Here is a 12277-nt window from a genome sequence, read left to right as displayed (position 1 = left end):
GAGAGAGAGAGAGAGTCAGAAACATCGATGAGAGAGAAACATCGATCAGCCGCCCAGGTACATGCCCTTGACCGGAATCGAACCTGGGACCCTTCAGTCGGCAGGCCGACGCTCTATCCACTGAGTCAAACCGGTTTCGGCATATATAGATAGATCTTAACATTATAAAAAAAATCAATAGTAAATGCCATACAGTAAAATACCAGATGCTTTTCTATTAAAATCAGCAAATAGGTAAAGGTACTAATATTCGCCATTCTGATTAAACAAAGCAAAAGCAGACATCAATCTCAGTTCATAGACTCAAGTTTGGAATAAGGTGTTCCAACTTTTTCTATTTTTTCTGCTTTTTTAAAATAATTCCATTGAAGCCCTAACTAGTGTGGCTTAGTTGGTTGAGCATCGTCCCATGCCAGTTCGATTCCTGGTCAGGGCACATGCCTGGGCGTTGGGTTCAATCCCCAGTCAGAGTGCATGTGGAAGGCAACCAATAAATGTTTCTCACATTGATGTTTCCCTCTCTTTCTCCTCCCCCTTCCTCTCTTTCTAAAAATCAATAAAAATAAAATTTTAAAAATAAAATAGCCCTGTGCCAGGGTGTTTCTCAGCATCTAGAAGGGTTCAGGAATCTGGAGAAGGGCTGTGAGTAAATTAAGTAAACTAGACATGAAATATAAATTTGGAATACATGGGGGAGCCAGGGAAGGCTTAGTTCTAGTGACCAAGCTCTCTCCCAGTCTCGGAATCTCTGGACCCAGGGCTTTTTATTCACACATTTTTGCCCTAAAGCAAAGCAAACACACATATCACCAGTAAAGTTTGGTAAACAGTAAGATGATCAGGTTGGGGGAACTGCCTCAACTGTCTGGCAGCAGGCAACAATATATGCAGATTTTCAGGTTTGGGGAAATGCTTTCAGCTCTTTCAGCAGCAGGTAATATGATTCAGCCCTGCTGAATATAGAAGCCCATCAACCTTTTGAGGACTTCTTGCATTTATTATGACATGCTGGAATTAGCCTCCAGCAGCCCTGGCTGAGGTCCTCAGTTGGTTAGAGCATTGTCCCAATAGGCAAAGGTTGCAGGCTTGATCCCTGACATACAAGAAGCAAACAAGGAATGCATAAGTAAGTGGAATAAAAAAGTCGATGTGTTTCTCTCGTTTCCTCTCTCTGAAATCAATAAAAATTTTTAAAAATTAAATTATTCCCTTGAATTTCAATCATGAGTCATTATTCTCTCAGGTGATTAAAATTTACCCTGTCATTATGAGTACACCCTTTCCTGCCAGGTTTGCCATCTCTGTTGGAGAACGGGGTTCCAGCAGTCTCAGGGCCTCCAGGGAAGGAAAGCCTCTGGCTATTGTGTGTGTCCACACTAGCATTTCCTGAGATGTACTTTATTTTGTTTAGACCTCAGGTGTCGTCCATACAGGTAGCTGTTAGAGTCACCAAAGGAGGAACACAATGCCGAAAGGGGTAAAGAATTATGAATTTATTAGGTCATCTGGAAAACCAGATGGGCTGAGCCCCAAAATGGTGCCAGCACCCAGTGACGGGGAGTCAACGATTTTAAAGGACTCGAGGCAGGCTTTTTGTTGGTAGAGAATTCTCTGGGCCAGTCCTGAGGGGACAGATAATGGTCTCAGCAAGTGGAATGTGGTCTAAGTAAAAAGGAATGTTGGTTGTGAAGCCTACAGGTCAGTTCCCAGGGGAGTGGGTGTTGATTTAATTATTTGATCAGACCTAACAGCAGCTGTGGTGTTTGATGGGGCAGAGGCCATTTGCTCAGACTTGCGCCTGGCCAATCGGCAGGGTCACAGCCAGCTCCCCTCCCCTCACTATGAAAGCCCGGATTTTCACATGGGTCGCACTCGGTTTCCGGTTGCTGCGTCGACTGGAGGTCCGGGTCGGGTTAGCTAACTCAATAAAGGACCCTCTGCTTTTGCATCGGACTGACTCCCTGGCATGGTTTCTTGGGGATCTTGAATTCTGGGCATAACATTTTGGGGGCTCGTCCGGGATCCCCAACACCATTGAGGGGACTCCCAGTCCGGAGGGCCTGACTGACCGCGGTAGGTTTTGTTTTGTTTGTGTCGCGTGTTTTTTGTTTTGTTTGTGTCGCGTGTTTTGTTTTGTATCTATCCGGTGTGAGCTCACTTCTGAAATCTGTAAATGCCTGTAAATGCCTGAAATAATGATCTGAGTGGATGCACGGGATCAACAGGTGGGAGGAGCCGGGGGACGCCCTGGTCCTCCATCTGAAGGGGTATAGCTTTGCTTCCGCGGAGTCGGAAGGTCTGTAGGAACCCCCTTAATCTGAGACAGGCAGGAGGAGAGTCGGGGGGCGCCCCCCCATCCTCCATCTGAAGAGGGGAAAATTTGCTTCTGCGGAGTCGGAAGGTCTGTAGGAACCCCTCAATCTGAGAAAAGGCGGGTCGCTCCTGCTGGTTGGCGCGCAGCCATCGTCTAGCTTTCGGTTTTTGCTTCCATGGAGTTGGAAGGCTGTACTTTTTTGGGCCCTTTAGTTGTTTGTGTTTCCGTTTTATTTTGTGGACTTGCTGGATTAATAATTTCAAGGAGATTGGGGGAGGCTTTAGAGCTCCCTCAGGAATGGGGAAGTTGTTAGGAATTGAATGGATTGTTTAAACTCTGAATAAATGTCTGGTGAAAGTGTGTGAGTGTGGAGGGAGGGGGACTGCCCTCCCCCCTCCTTTGTGTGGCGGTAGGGCGGCCGCCTGAGTGAGGGTCTGTGTAAACAGGTCACCCCCTCCCCAAGTAAATGCGTCTGGGATTTCTATGCACGTGTAAGGAGAAAAGCTGGCTTAAAACTAATGTGCGCACCGTCCGATTTTGGATAGGGTTTTGGGCTAGCGTCTCCTTTCAAATGTGCAGGATAAATCCCAAGCCTAACCCATAATAAAGAACAGTTTTTCCAAAGAGGGAAAAAAAAAAAAAAAAAAACACAAAAACTGGTCCTTTGTTAATTAAGAAAGCTTTTCTTAATGGAGGGAGGAGATAGTCGCCTCCTGCCTGCAGGAAAATCTTAAAGAATGTCGTCAATTTACATCTGAAAAGACCAGGGAGGCCAAAAACCTGTCTTGCAAGGCTCGAATGTGGTTCTCCAGAGCCGCTTGAAAGTAAAAAGTAATTTGCCTCATGAAAAATCTAGAAGACAGAATTAAATCTGTTGGTTAAGTATTGAGAAATGAAATCCAGAAAACCCTGCTTCCCTTAAACTAAGGACGATTAAAGGTTATGTCAAAGTCTTTAAAAGGATTTCAGGTAGAAACTGTGGTTTCATACTGATCTTAAAGGGCTCCAGTTACCTTGCCAACTCAGTGTTTGGGAGACCCAGGATATGCCTAAGTTTAACCTAGGTTCTAGATAATGTGTTTACTTAAATATGTATCTTTGTTGTTTAAAATTGTTTAACTAGTGCTAATCACCTAAAAATTAAGGCTAAAAGTTCTAGCTACCTGGAAAGCATGGCCTTGGTGTGATAGGAGAAAAAAAGAAATGTTAAGTGAATAATATACCAGTGAGCTGGGACTGGTCACTAATGGTGAATTGTGAGAAGGGCTGAACGTGGCCTAACTTCTCTTTCCTTGGTACCCCTGAAACGTCAGAGGGTACTTCTGGCCTTGGTTTTCCAATGTGTTTAATCTGTCAATTTTGTTGTTTAGCCGAAATCATCTTGAATGACATTGAATGATTCTTTCCTTCCTCTTTAACTTTTGGGGGATTGTGTGAATGGATTAATGGCTTCTAGATGGCATTCACCATCTCTGAGACTTCCAGAGAGAAGTCAAAACTCGAACTGGCTACACAACTGAAACTGATTTGTTGGTATTTTGTGGTATAAATGTGGACCGTTTCTATCTGGATGAGACATAGGTCAAAAGTCCTGTCCTAGGATGTGAGAAAGGGAGGCCTCCACATCTGTTCCTGTCTGCTCAAGATCCCAAGACTGTAAAGGTACTTGTTCACTAAAAGGGTGTAAATGTTTATTTGATAAATGTGGAAGTATATTCTGTGCTAGGTTGGGATTTTGGAATTCTGGGGTAGATTTAAAAGGTATTTGTGGCTTTTCTAATCTGATTGGGACATTTAAGGGTGGGGCTCACAGTTCCTCAGGGCAGAGATTCCATGGGCCCTTCCCCCTGCCTGTGCTGAATTAAATAATGCAGGCCAGTGTCATTTAGCTTGCTGGTTAAAGGAAAACAATGGGCCTTAGAATCTGTAAAGGTGGGCGGGAATGAAGCTGGTCTAATGTACTGAAAGGGTTTGGTACCTGTTGCTGCTAGCAAAGGAGGGGCTGATACCCACTTCCAGCACACTCCCTTGAAAGAGGCCTGGTTGCTGCTCTGCCAAAAAGGGAACTGGTAGAAAGACAAGAAAGCAGAGCCCTGTAACTGATAAACAGGGTTCCATCAGGACTTTGAAGTTCTCCAAGAGAGGAGGACTCTTTCCTTGAGAGGGCTCCAGAGGGCGCACGAGGACATTTGGTCGCGCCTCCGCGCCATCTATGGGACCAGCCCAACCCCAACTCCTCATCAGCACAGACCAGAAGATTGGGTCTACATCAGAAGGTACTGCTGGGAGACCCTAGAGCCACGTTGGAAGGGTGTGGTGCTGAAGACCCCCACCGCTCTCAAGGTAGACGGCGTCACGACCTGGGTCCATCCGGAAAGACTTCATCACCAAATAGAGCGTCGATCGAGATCCACGCAACCCGCTCAAGCTCAAGCTACGGCGTGCTCGACCTGCGTGATGCTGGTAACATTAAATAGATTTAGATAATGCCTGCGCCTTCATGGACACGGCTCCAAAATGACAAGGACAATTCATAGGATCACATGTCTAGTATCATGTTTTATTGTATTGATATGTTATATTGACCTTTGATTCTTTTGCAGGTTTGACTGTATGTTGGCTGTCCTGGAAGGGAGCTGTGTGGGGTGACCCCCAAAAGTAAAGGGTGTCTAGCTGCCAAGAGGACAAGTGCCCAACTGGGCAGGGAAGGGTGCCCATCAGGTTTTGGTCTCTGTTGAGAGACAGCTAACAGTTGACAGCCTGTAATACTGTCTTGTAGGCCTGAGTCACCATGCCCATGTCAGGGGTAGTAAAGCTGGAAAAAGCCTGTTTAGACTAGAAAGTCTGAGGCATGGACCAACAATTACTGTTTTGTTTTAAATCCATGAAAAGAAATTAGCAAGGAAAGTCAGAAAATCTTAGAGTAAATCAGTATGTTTTTCTCCTTATGTAATTCCTCCAAAATCTGGCAATGCTAAGTAAGTACGTTTCTTTGCATAGATTCAGTAAGACTGGTGCCTAGTAGTGGTTTTATTAACGGAAAACTTTGACTGGAGTATCATGTTTTAAAGAGCCCTATCTGAGCTCTAAAGACTTGAAGCCACTAAGAATGCCACGAAGAAAGCCTGGTATCCTGCCTGGGAGCCCTGAAGACGGCTGGCGCTGGAGCGTCAGGCCCATGCCCTACCATCACTGGCGGTTGGTAAGAGTAGAAGGGGAGCAGTAAAGATGCCTCTGCATCCCTGCAGAACCCCCACACACTCTGGGCCGCAACGAGTAGGAGGGCTACTGAGATGGGCCTTAAAGCCTGGAGCATGGGCTCAGGTGGAGTTGCTACAGGTGAGGGATTCACCTAACTCAGCAGATACTGCAGGCAGGCCTGATGGCAGCTGGATGGCTTGGCTTCCTGGCCCTACGGGGCACATTAAGGTTCAACCATGAAATTCCAGCAAAGGTAGTCAGTTACCATTCTTGTTGTGTTTATGCAAACATCAGGACAGTATAATCTTTATTTGGCTTTTTAATAGCCATGGAGGAATTTTAAGAAGAAAAATCCTATTTCAATAGAAGTTGTTAAAGCTAAAATGGTTTCTTTCCCTTCCACCGCACCATTTGTTAAGTGTATAAAATAGCTCAGTTGATAGTTCTGTGTGCTCACTACGGGCCCCTAGCGACGGTGAAATAAAAGTGCAGTCCGTCTCATGATTGAGCCGGAAGTTCCAAGACAAGGGGGGAATGATGGGGCAGAGGCCATTTGCTCAGACTTGCGCCTGGCCAATCGGCAGGGTCACAGCCAGCTCCCCTCCCCTCACTATGAAAGCCCGGATTTTCACATGGGTCGCACTCGGTTTCCGGTTGCTGCGTCGACTGGAGGTCCGGGTCGGGTTAGCTAACTCAATAAAGGACCCTCTGCTTTTGCATCGGACTGACTCCCTGGCATGGTTTCTTGGGGATCTTGAATTCTGGGCATAACAGTGTTGTCCCTTATTCTCAGCAGCACCTTTTCTTGAGGTCTCTATATCCTTCTGCACCCCACTTGGGCACATGAGAGCATGTGGTGGCTTGTATGCCTACTTAGTGAGTGTCCAAGGTTCTTTACTGCCTTCGGGCTCCTTCTGAACACTTAAGAAATTACTCTGCGTCTCCCAGTCCCATGATGGGGTGCGTGGGAACTGTGTGGGCTGTCTCCAACCCAGCTGTCCAGCTTTGCCTATCACAGCCTTTCATTTCTCAAAGAAATGATAGGAACTTGCTGCTTCCCAGGCTCTACTTAGGAAAAGGGCATGGGTTCCTTCCGATTCCAATTTCCCAGTCTGACAAGGATATCACTTGTTCTCCTGTTGTCAGCTTTCCCCTTCCACTCCCCACCCCCCGCCCCCTACCCTCTGTTTATGGCAATGCTTGGGCTTCTGAGGGAGGGGCACAGGATGTGGGGGACACTGAAATTTTCAACCGACTTGCTTCCTTCTAAGTCCTCTTTTCTCTGAATCCAGAGCCTTTCAGTTAATAAAAGCACCAAACCAAAGCACATTAACTAAAGATCAAACAATCTGTGGTGAAGATACTTTCGTTTTACTTGCAATTGTCATGGATTAATGTTTTTGACCTATACACTGTTCAGTAAGATGAGTCTGCCAATCCTGCATTTGGATATTTTGGCAACATCAAATTGCTGTAAAAGTTTCTGAATTCTTGTTCTCAATATCTGTACTTAACGACTCACAGGCAGTGACGAAGAGCTCATGGGCCAGCAATGGTCCCAAGGTCACACTGAGTCACCTGATATAAAGGCTCAGTCACCTCATCTGCTCTTCTAAGCCTGATAAAGACATTCAAAACTAAAAATTCCAAGAACTTGACTTTCTTTTCCTGTGCATTCTTCTGTGTCATCCCTTCCCTAAGCCAGTAGGCAGAGAATACTGTAGCTGCTGCCAGACTGGAGAAAAGTGGTCTGGAGGGCAGAGAAAATTGTGGAAATGAAAATTGTACAGTTAACACAACTGTAGTTTCACTCTTGCTGCAGAAATGAGAAGTATAAAATTTTTTTTTAATGAAGATAGCAAGAGACTAATTATAATTTGTAAATAAATACCAGTAGGATGCAAGCTACAAAAACTAAGAGATTGGCAATAAGAGAGCTCAGTTGGATGAATAGTAACAAACTGTTAAAGTAAGAAACATTCAAACCTGTAAAGAATTTTTGTGAGTTTATTTGAGCCAAACTGTGGACAATTGCCAGGAAGCAGAGTCTCAAGGTATTGAAATAATGCTCTGGAGAGTGGCAGCTTTTTACAATGTTTTATAAATTACAATTAAAGGAGGAAACTTTAGTGGGTTATGTGAAATCCATTGGTGATAGATTAGGGAGGTGGGAGAAAGCAAAGGGGGGACGTCCCCTCAGGGTGGATAAAAAGTAAAATGATTGACACATGCTTCTTTTACATAGATGGGTGCTGGCTACCTTGGTGTTAACAGTCAATAATTAACATGATAATAATAACAATGAGGGAATTTGTGGTCACAGCCCAGGTGCATTGGTTGTGCCCTGAGGGGCCTGGAAAAAGGGAAGTTACAAGTTATCCTGACATTCCAAAGGTATGTTATCATAGATGCAAAAAAGACAATAGGCTAGGTTAAGATCAAAGTTGATCTTTGTCAGGGAAGATACTGGCTTAGACTTGACTACCCACCATTAATTGCTTTTTAATTTAAAAAGTTTTAATTTCAGCCTGAATATGGCTCAGTGGTTGAGCTTCAACCTATGAACAAGGAGGTCACAATTTGATTCCTGGTCAGGGCATATGCCCGTGTTGTGGGCTCCATCCCCAGTCGGGGCATATAGGAGGCAACCAATCAATAATTCTCTCTCCTCGTTGATGTTTCTATCTCTTGCTCCCTCTCCCTTCCTCTCTGAAATCAATATATATACTTTTAAAATTTTTAATTTCAGACCATTCTTTGTGGTTACTCTAGGTCCGTGGTCGGCAAACCGTGGCTCGCGAGCCACATGCGGCTCTTTGGCCCCTTGAGTGTAGCTCTTCCACAAAATACCATGTGCGGGAGCGCACCGACAGTGCGATTGAAACTTCGTGGCCCAGTGAACAACGGGGTGAAGGTGAGGGCAGGATGAGGGGACATTGGGGGGATAAGGACACATTTGTAATATCTTATTCAATAAAGGGGAAAAAAAAAAAAAAAGAAACTTTGTGGTCCATGCACAGAAGTCGGTATTTTGTGGAAGAGCCACACTCAAGGGGCCAAAGAGCTGCATGTGGCTCGCGAGCCGCGGTTGGCCGAGCCGCAGATTGCCGACCACTGCTCTAGGTCTCTGGGTTTGTAAGACCATGCAGGCCTTGCCTGAGCTAGTCAGGTTGGCATGTGTCCCCTTTTCTTCCACACAACTCTACTAAAATAATGATTAGAAAACATAAAATTAGGGTCTCATTCACAATAACTGTGAAGCAAGAGATTTGGAGATCAAACTAATAGAAAGTTACTGAATAAAGTTGAAGAAAATCACAAAACCTTACTGAGACACTTGACTTAAAACAGGTTTTATTAAAGTAGTAAATACCATATTGTAAAGAGATGTATTCCATTCTAATAAAAATCACATAGGAGGGGTAAAGAGGACTTGACAAAGTGATTTTCAAATCTCTCTAGAAAGTAAAGGCATGATAATAGCCAGAAAACATTTCAAAGAAGAATCTTGAGCCCTAACTGGTTTAGCTCAGTGGATAGAGCATTAGCCTGTGTACTGAAGGGCCCCGGGTTCAATTTTGGTCAAGGGCACATGCTCCATTGCAGGCTTGATCCCCAGTAGGGGGCGTGCAGGAGGCAGCCAATCAATGATTCTCTCTCATCATTGATTCTATTTCTCCCTCTCCCTTCCTCTCTGAAATCAATAAAAAATATATATTTTAAAAAAAGAGAGAAAAAGAATCTTAAAGGAGTACTTATGTTAGGGGCAGAAATAGAATTTTGGGGACTAGCTATAATTATAAGAAATATTAATTATGCTCTGTTAACCATGATTGCTTTGCTCTGATTAAAGAAAGCACCTTCTAACCTGGCTGGGCATTGTACGAGAGACCTGAGTAAACCTTGGAATGAGGTCCATTCTCATCCAAGAACTGCCTATTATCATGGCAGAAACAATGGAGGTACCCTCTCTGCCCTTTTCAAACCTCCAACCTACATTCCCTGCATACCTACTACTATTCTTATCTCTTTTGCCTACTTCCCCATGTAATCTTTGTCTTACCCAATATAAGCAGCTGACTTATTAGGGGGAGGGAGGCTCAGATTTTTGTGGGTGACCTGCTGCTCTCCCATACTGTCAACGTTATTGGAATAAGCGTTCATATATGATTCAACCCTGTCTCTGCTTAATTGGCTCAAGTAGTGACAGGCAGTCCAAGACCATTGGTTGTCCGGTCTCACTTACCCTTGTTGATATTAAATGGCATTATAAAGCTACAGAAATTAAAACAGGGCAATTCTATACAAGCACCAAAAGAGAAATCAGTGGAACAGAAAGACTACCCAAAAAGAGTCCTATCAATGAAAACTTTATGATATATGGGCAATTAAAATCACTAGAGAAAGGATGGCTTATTTAATAAATGGCGTTAGAATAACTGATTAACAAATGTTTGTGGTTACTTTGGGTCTTTGCCTCAGCTAACAGGCTCAGTTTTCCTGGGTGTCTGTATTGTACTTCCTCATGCCTTTAAGCTGGGTGTTGCTGTGTGACTTTCATTGGCCAATGAAATGAGTTGGAGTGAGGCCTCCCTTCTGAGAAGAAACTTGAAGAGTCAGGCGAGGAACTGGGCTCTGTTCTCCTGTTCCAGTCTTTGGCTACAGGCCATGGGGAAGTGGAACTTCAAAACACTCAGGCACTTCCCTCTGAAGGTTGCTGGTGGCAGCCATCCACAGCAAAGATGGCGGGAGGTGGTTGCACAGAGCTGGTCAAAGGTGGGCCTTCACCAGAGTCCACTGCAGGGCGGGCATGGCCAGATCTGCTGTGAAAGCTGGTGCCAGATGGGCAGGCCCAGGGAGCCCAAGAGTGGGGCGGGGGCAAGCATAGTACCTTGACGTGAGCTGCTGCCAGAAATGCACACAAAGGAGTAGGTGGCAGGTGTGGCATAAGGAGCAGCCCACCACGGGCCTGGGAGAATGTAGTTGTGGAAATGAGAACAGCAAAATGTGGGGTTGAGGGTGTGGGAAATGCTCACCTGTTTGAATTCAAATGTTGGACTCTGAGACAGAAAATATGGGGAAAATTGAATGCGCCGCTGTGTCCATGGAGAGCGGCTGAGGCATCTGAGCTGCGGCCCGAGACATCAGGGCGCCGGGCCGGCCAGGATGTCGGCTTCGTTAGTCCGGGCCACCGTCCGGGCTGTGAGCAAGAGGAAGCTGCAGGCCACCCGGGCCGCCCTCACCCTGACACCTTCAGCAGTAAACAAGATAAAACAACTTCTTAAAGATAAGCCTGAACATGTAGGCGTGAAAGTTGGTGTCCGAACCAGGGGTTGCAATGGCCTTTCTTATACTCTAGAATATACAAAAACAAAAGGAGATTCTGATGAAGAAGTTGTTCAAGATGGAGTCAGAGTGTTCATCGAAAAGAACGCACAGCTAACACTTTTAGGAACAGAAATGGACTATGTTGAGGACAAGTTATCCAGTGAGTTTGTGTTCAATAACCCCAACATCAAAGGAACATGTGGCTGTGGAGAAAGCTTTAATATTTGACTCCTCAGGACTACTCTGGCTGTAAGCTCCAGGAAAGCTGTGGAAGAAATCGTGACTGTCACATGCTTAAGGTTGACAATGCATGGCTGCCTTAGGAGGAAAATAACTATTTTGAAAATGAAGCCAGTGTGTTAGATTTCAGAAGTGATATTTGTCTTCTTTTTTTTTTTTTAAAATGTATTTTATTGATTTCTTACAGAGAGGAAGGAAGAGGCATAGAGAGTTAGAAACATCGATGAGAGAGAAACATCGACCAGCTGCCTCCTGCACACCCCCCACTGGGAATGTGCCCGCAACCAAGGTACATGCCCTTGACCGGAATCGAACCTGGGACCCTTGAGTCTGCAGGCCGACGCTCTATCCACTGAGCCAAACCGGTTAGGGCGATATTTGTCTTCTTTTTAGGGGACAATATGAGAAGCCATCACTCCCTTTGGGTCATTTTTCTGATCTGTAAAGAAAAATAAATCCTGCCGAAGCCGGTTTGGCTCAGTGGATGGAGCGTCGGCCTGCGGACTGAGGGGTCCCGGGTTCGATTCCGGTCTAGGGCATGTGCTTGGGTTGCGGGCACATCCCCGGTGGGAGATGTGCAGGGGGCAGCTGATCGATGTTTCTCTCTCATCGATGTTTCTGGCTCTCTGTCTCTCTCCCTTCCTCTCTGTAGAAAATCAATAAAAATATATTAAAAAAAAAAAAAAGAAAAAGAAAAATAAATCCTGCCCTGTACTTAATTCTCTTGCATCCTTTCTGTTAGAACCAGTTTTGCAGAAGGTGCCGGCCTGGGAGGATTTCGGGAAACACATTCTTAGTAGGTGTGCACACTGTATCTCTGTTGAATGGCTTGAACGTGCATCTCTAGGCCAGATTGATGGTTCTTAAAATTCAGAGGCAGAAAGCCCTGACTGCTAGTTGACATGGCGATGCATTGTTTTTCTACCCAAACTTGGCTCAGCCTTTCTACATTTGTATCCAAAATTTCATTGACAGATGCCTCATTTCCTTACCCTTTAGCAGCATCAGCCATCAGATGAAAGGGTCAAAGATTTCCTTGAAATACAGTGCAGAATGGTTTTGAGTGATGGCATCAAAGGTAAGAAATACTTCACCCACCATTTTTCATCCATTTTCTTTGCCACTCTAAACATCTGCTGAAGATGGAATCTCAAGCTTAGATTCTTTTATTTGAAAGGTCTCCTACAAGCCATC

The 12277-nt window shown here is 45.0% G+C and overlaps 1 protein-coding gene across 1 annotated transcript; it reads left to right on the top strand.

Moving 5' to 3' along the window:
* Nucleotides 1-10585: 10585 nt before the first annotated feature.
* LOC118663413 (iron-sulfur cluster assembly 1 homolog, mitochondrial-like) lies at nucleotides 10586-11207 on the top strand. The gene has a single exon (XM_036322986.1). The coding sequence runs from the start codon at nucleotides 10604-10606 to the stop codon at nucleotides 11069-11071; it is 468 nt and encodes a 155-aa protein (XP_036178879.1). The 5' UTR covers nucleotides 10586-10603; the 3' UTR covers nucleotides 11072-11207.
* Nucleotides 11208-12277: the final 1070 nt, after the last annotated feature.

This window comes from Myotis myotis, unplaced genomic scaffold (genome assembly GCF_014108235.1).
Source record: "Myotis myotis isolate mMyoMyo1 unplaced genomic scaffold, mMyoMyo1.p scaffold_m19_p_9, whole genome shotgun sequence".
In the NCBI taxonomy this organism is placed as follows: Eukaryota; Metazoa; Chordata; class Mammalia; order Chiroptera; family Vespertilionidae; genus Myotis; species Myotis myotis.
This window is presented reverse-complemented; position numbering and strand designations above follow the sequence as displayed.

What these genes read in the sequence shown, in the direction of transcription:
- LOC118663413 (XM_036322986.1), top strand. Translation starts at nt 10,604, where the DNA reads ATGCGCCGCTGTGTCCATGGAGAGCGGCTGAGGCATCTGAGCTGCGGC.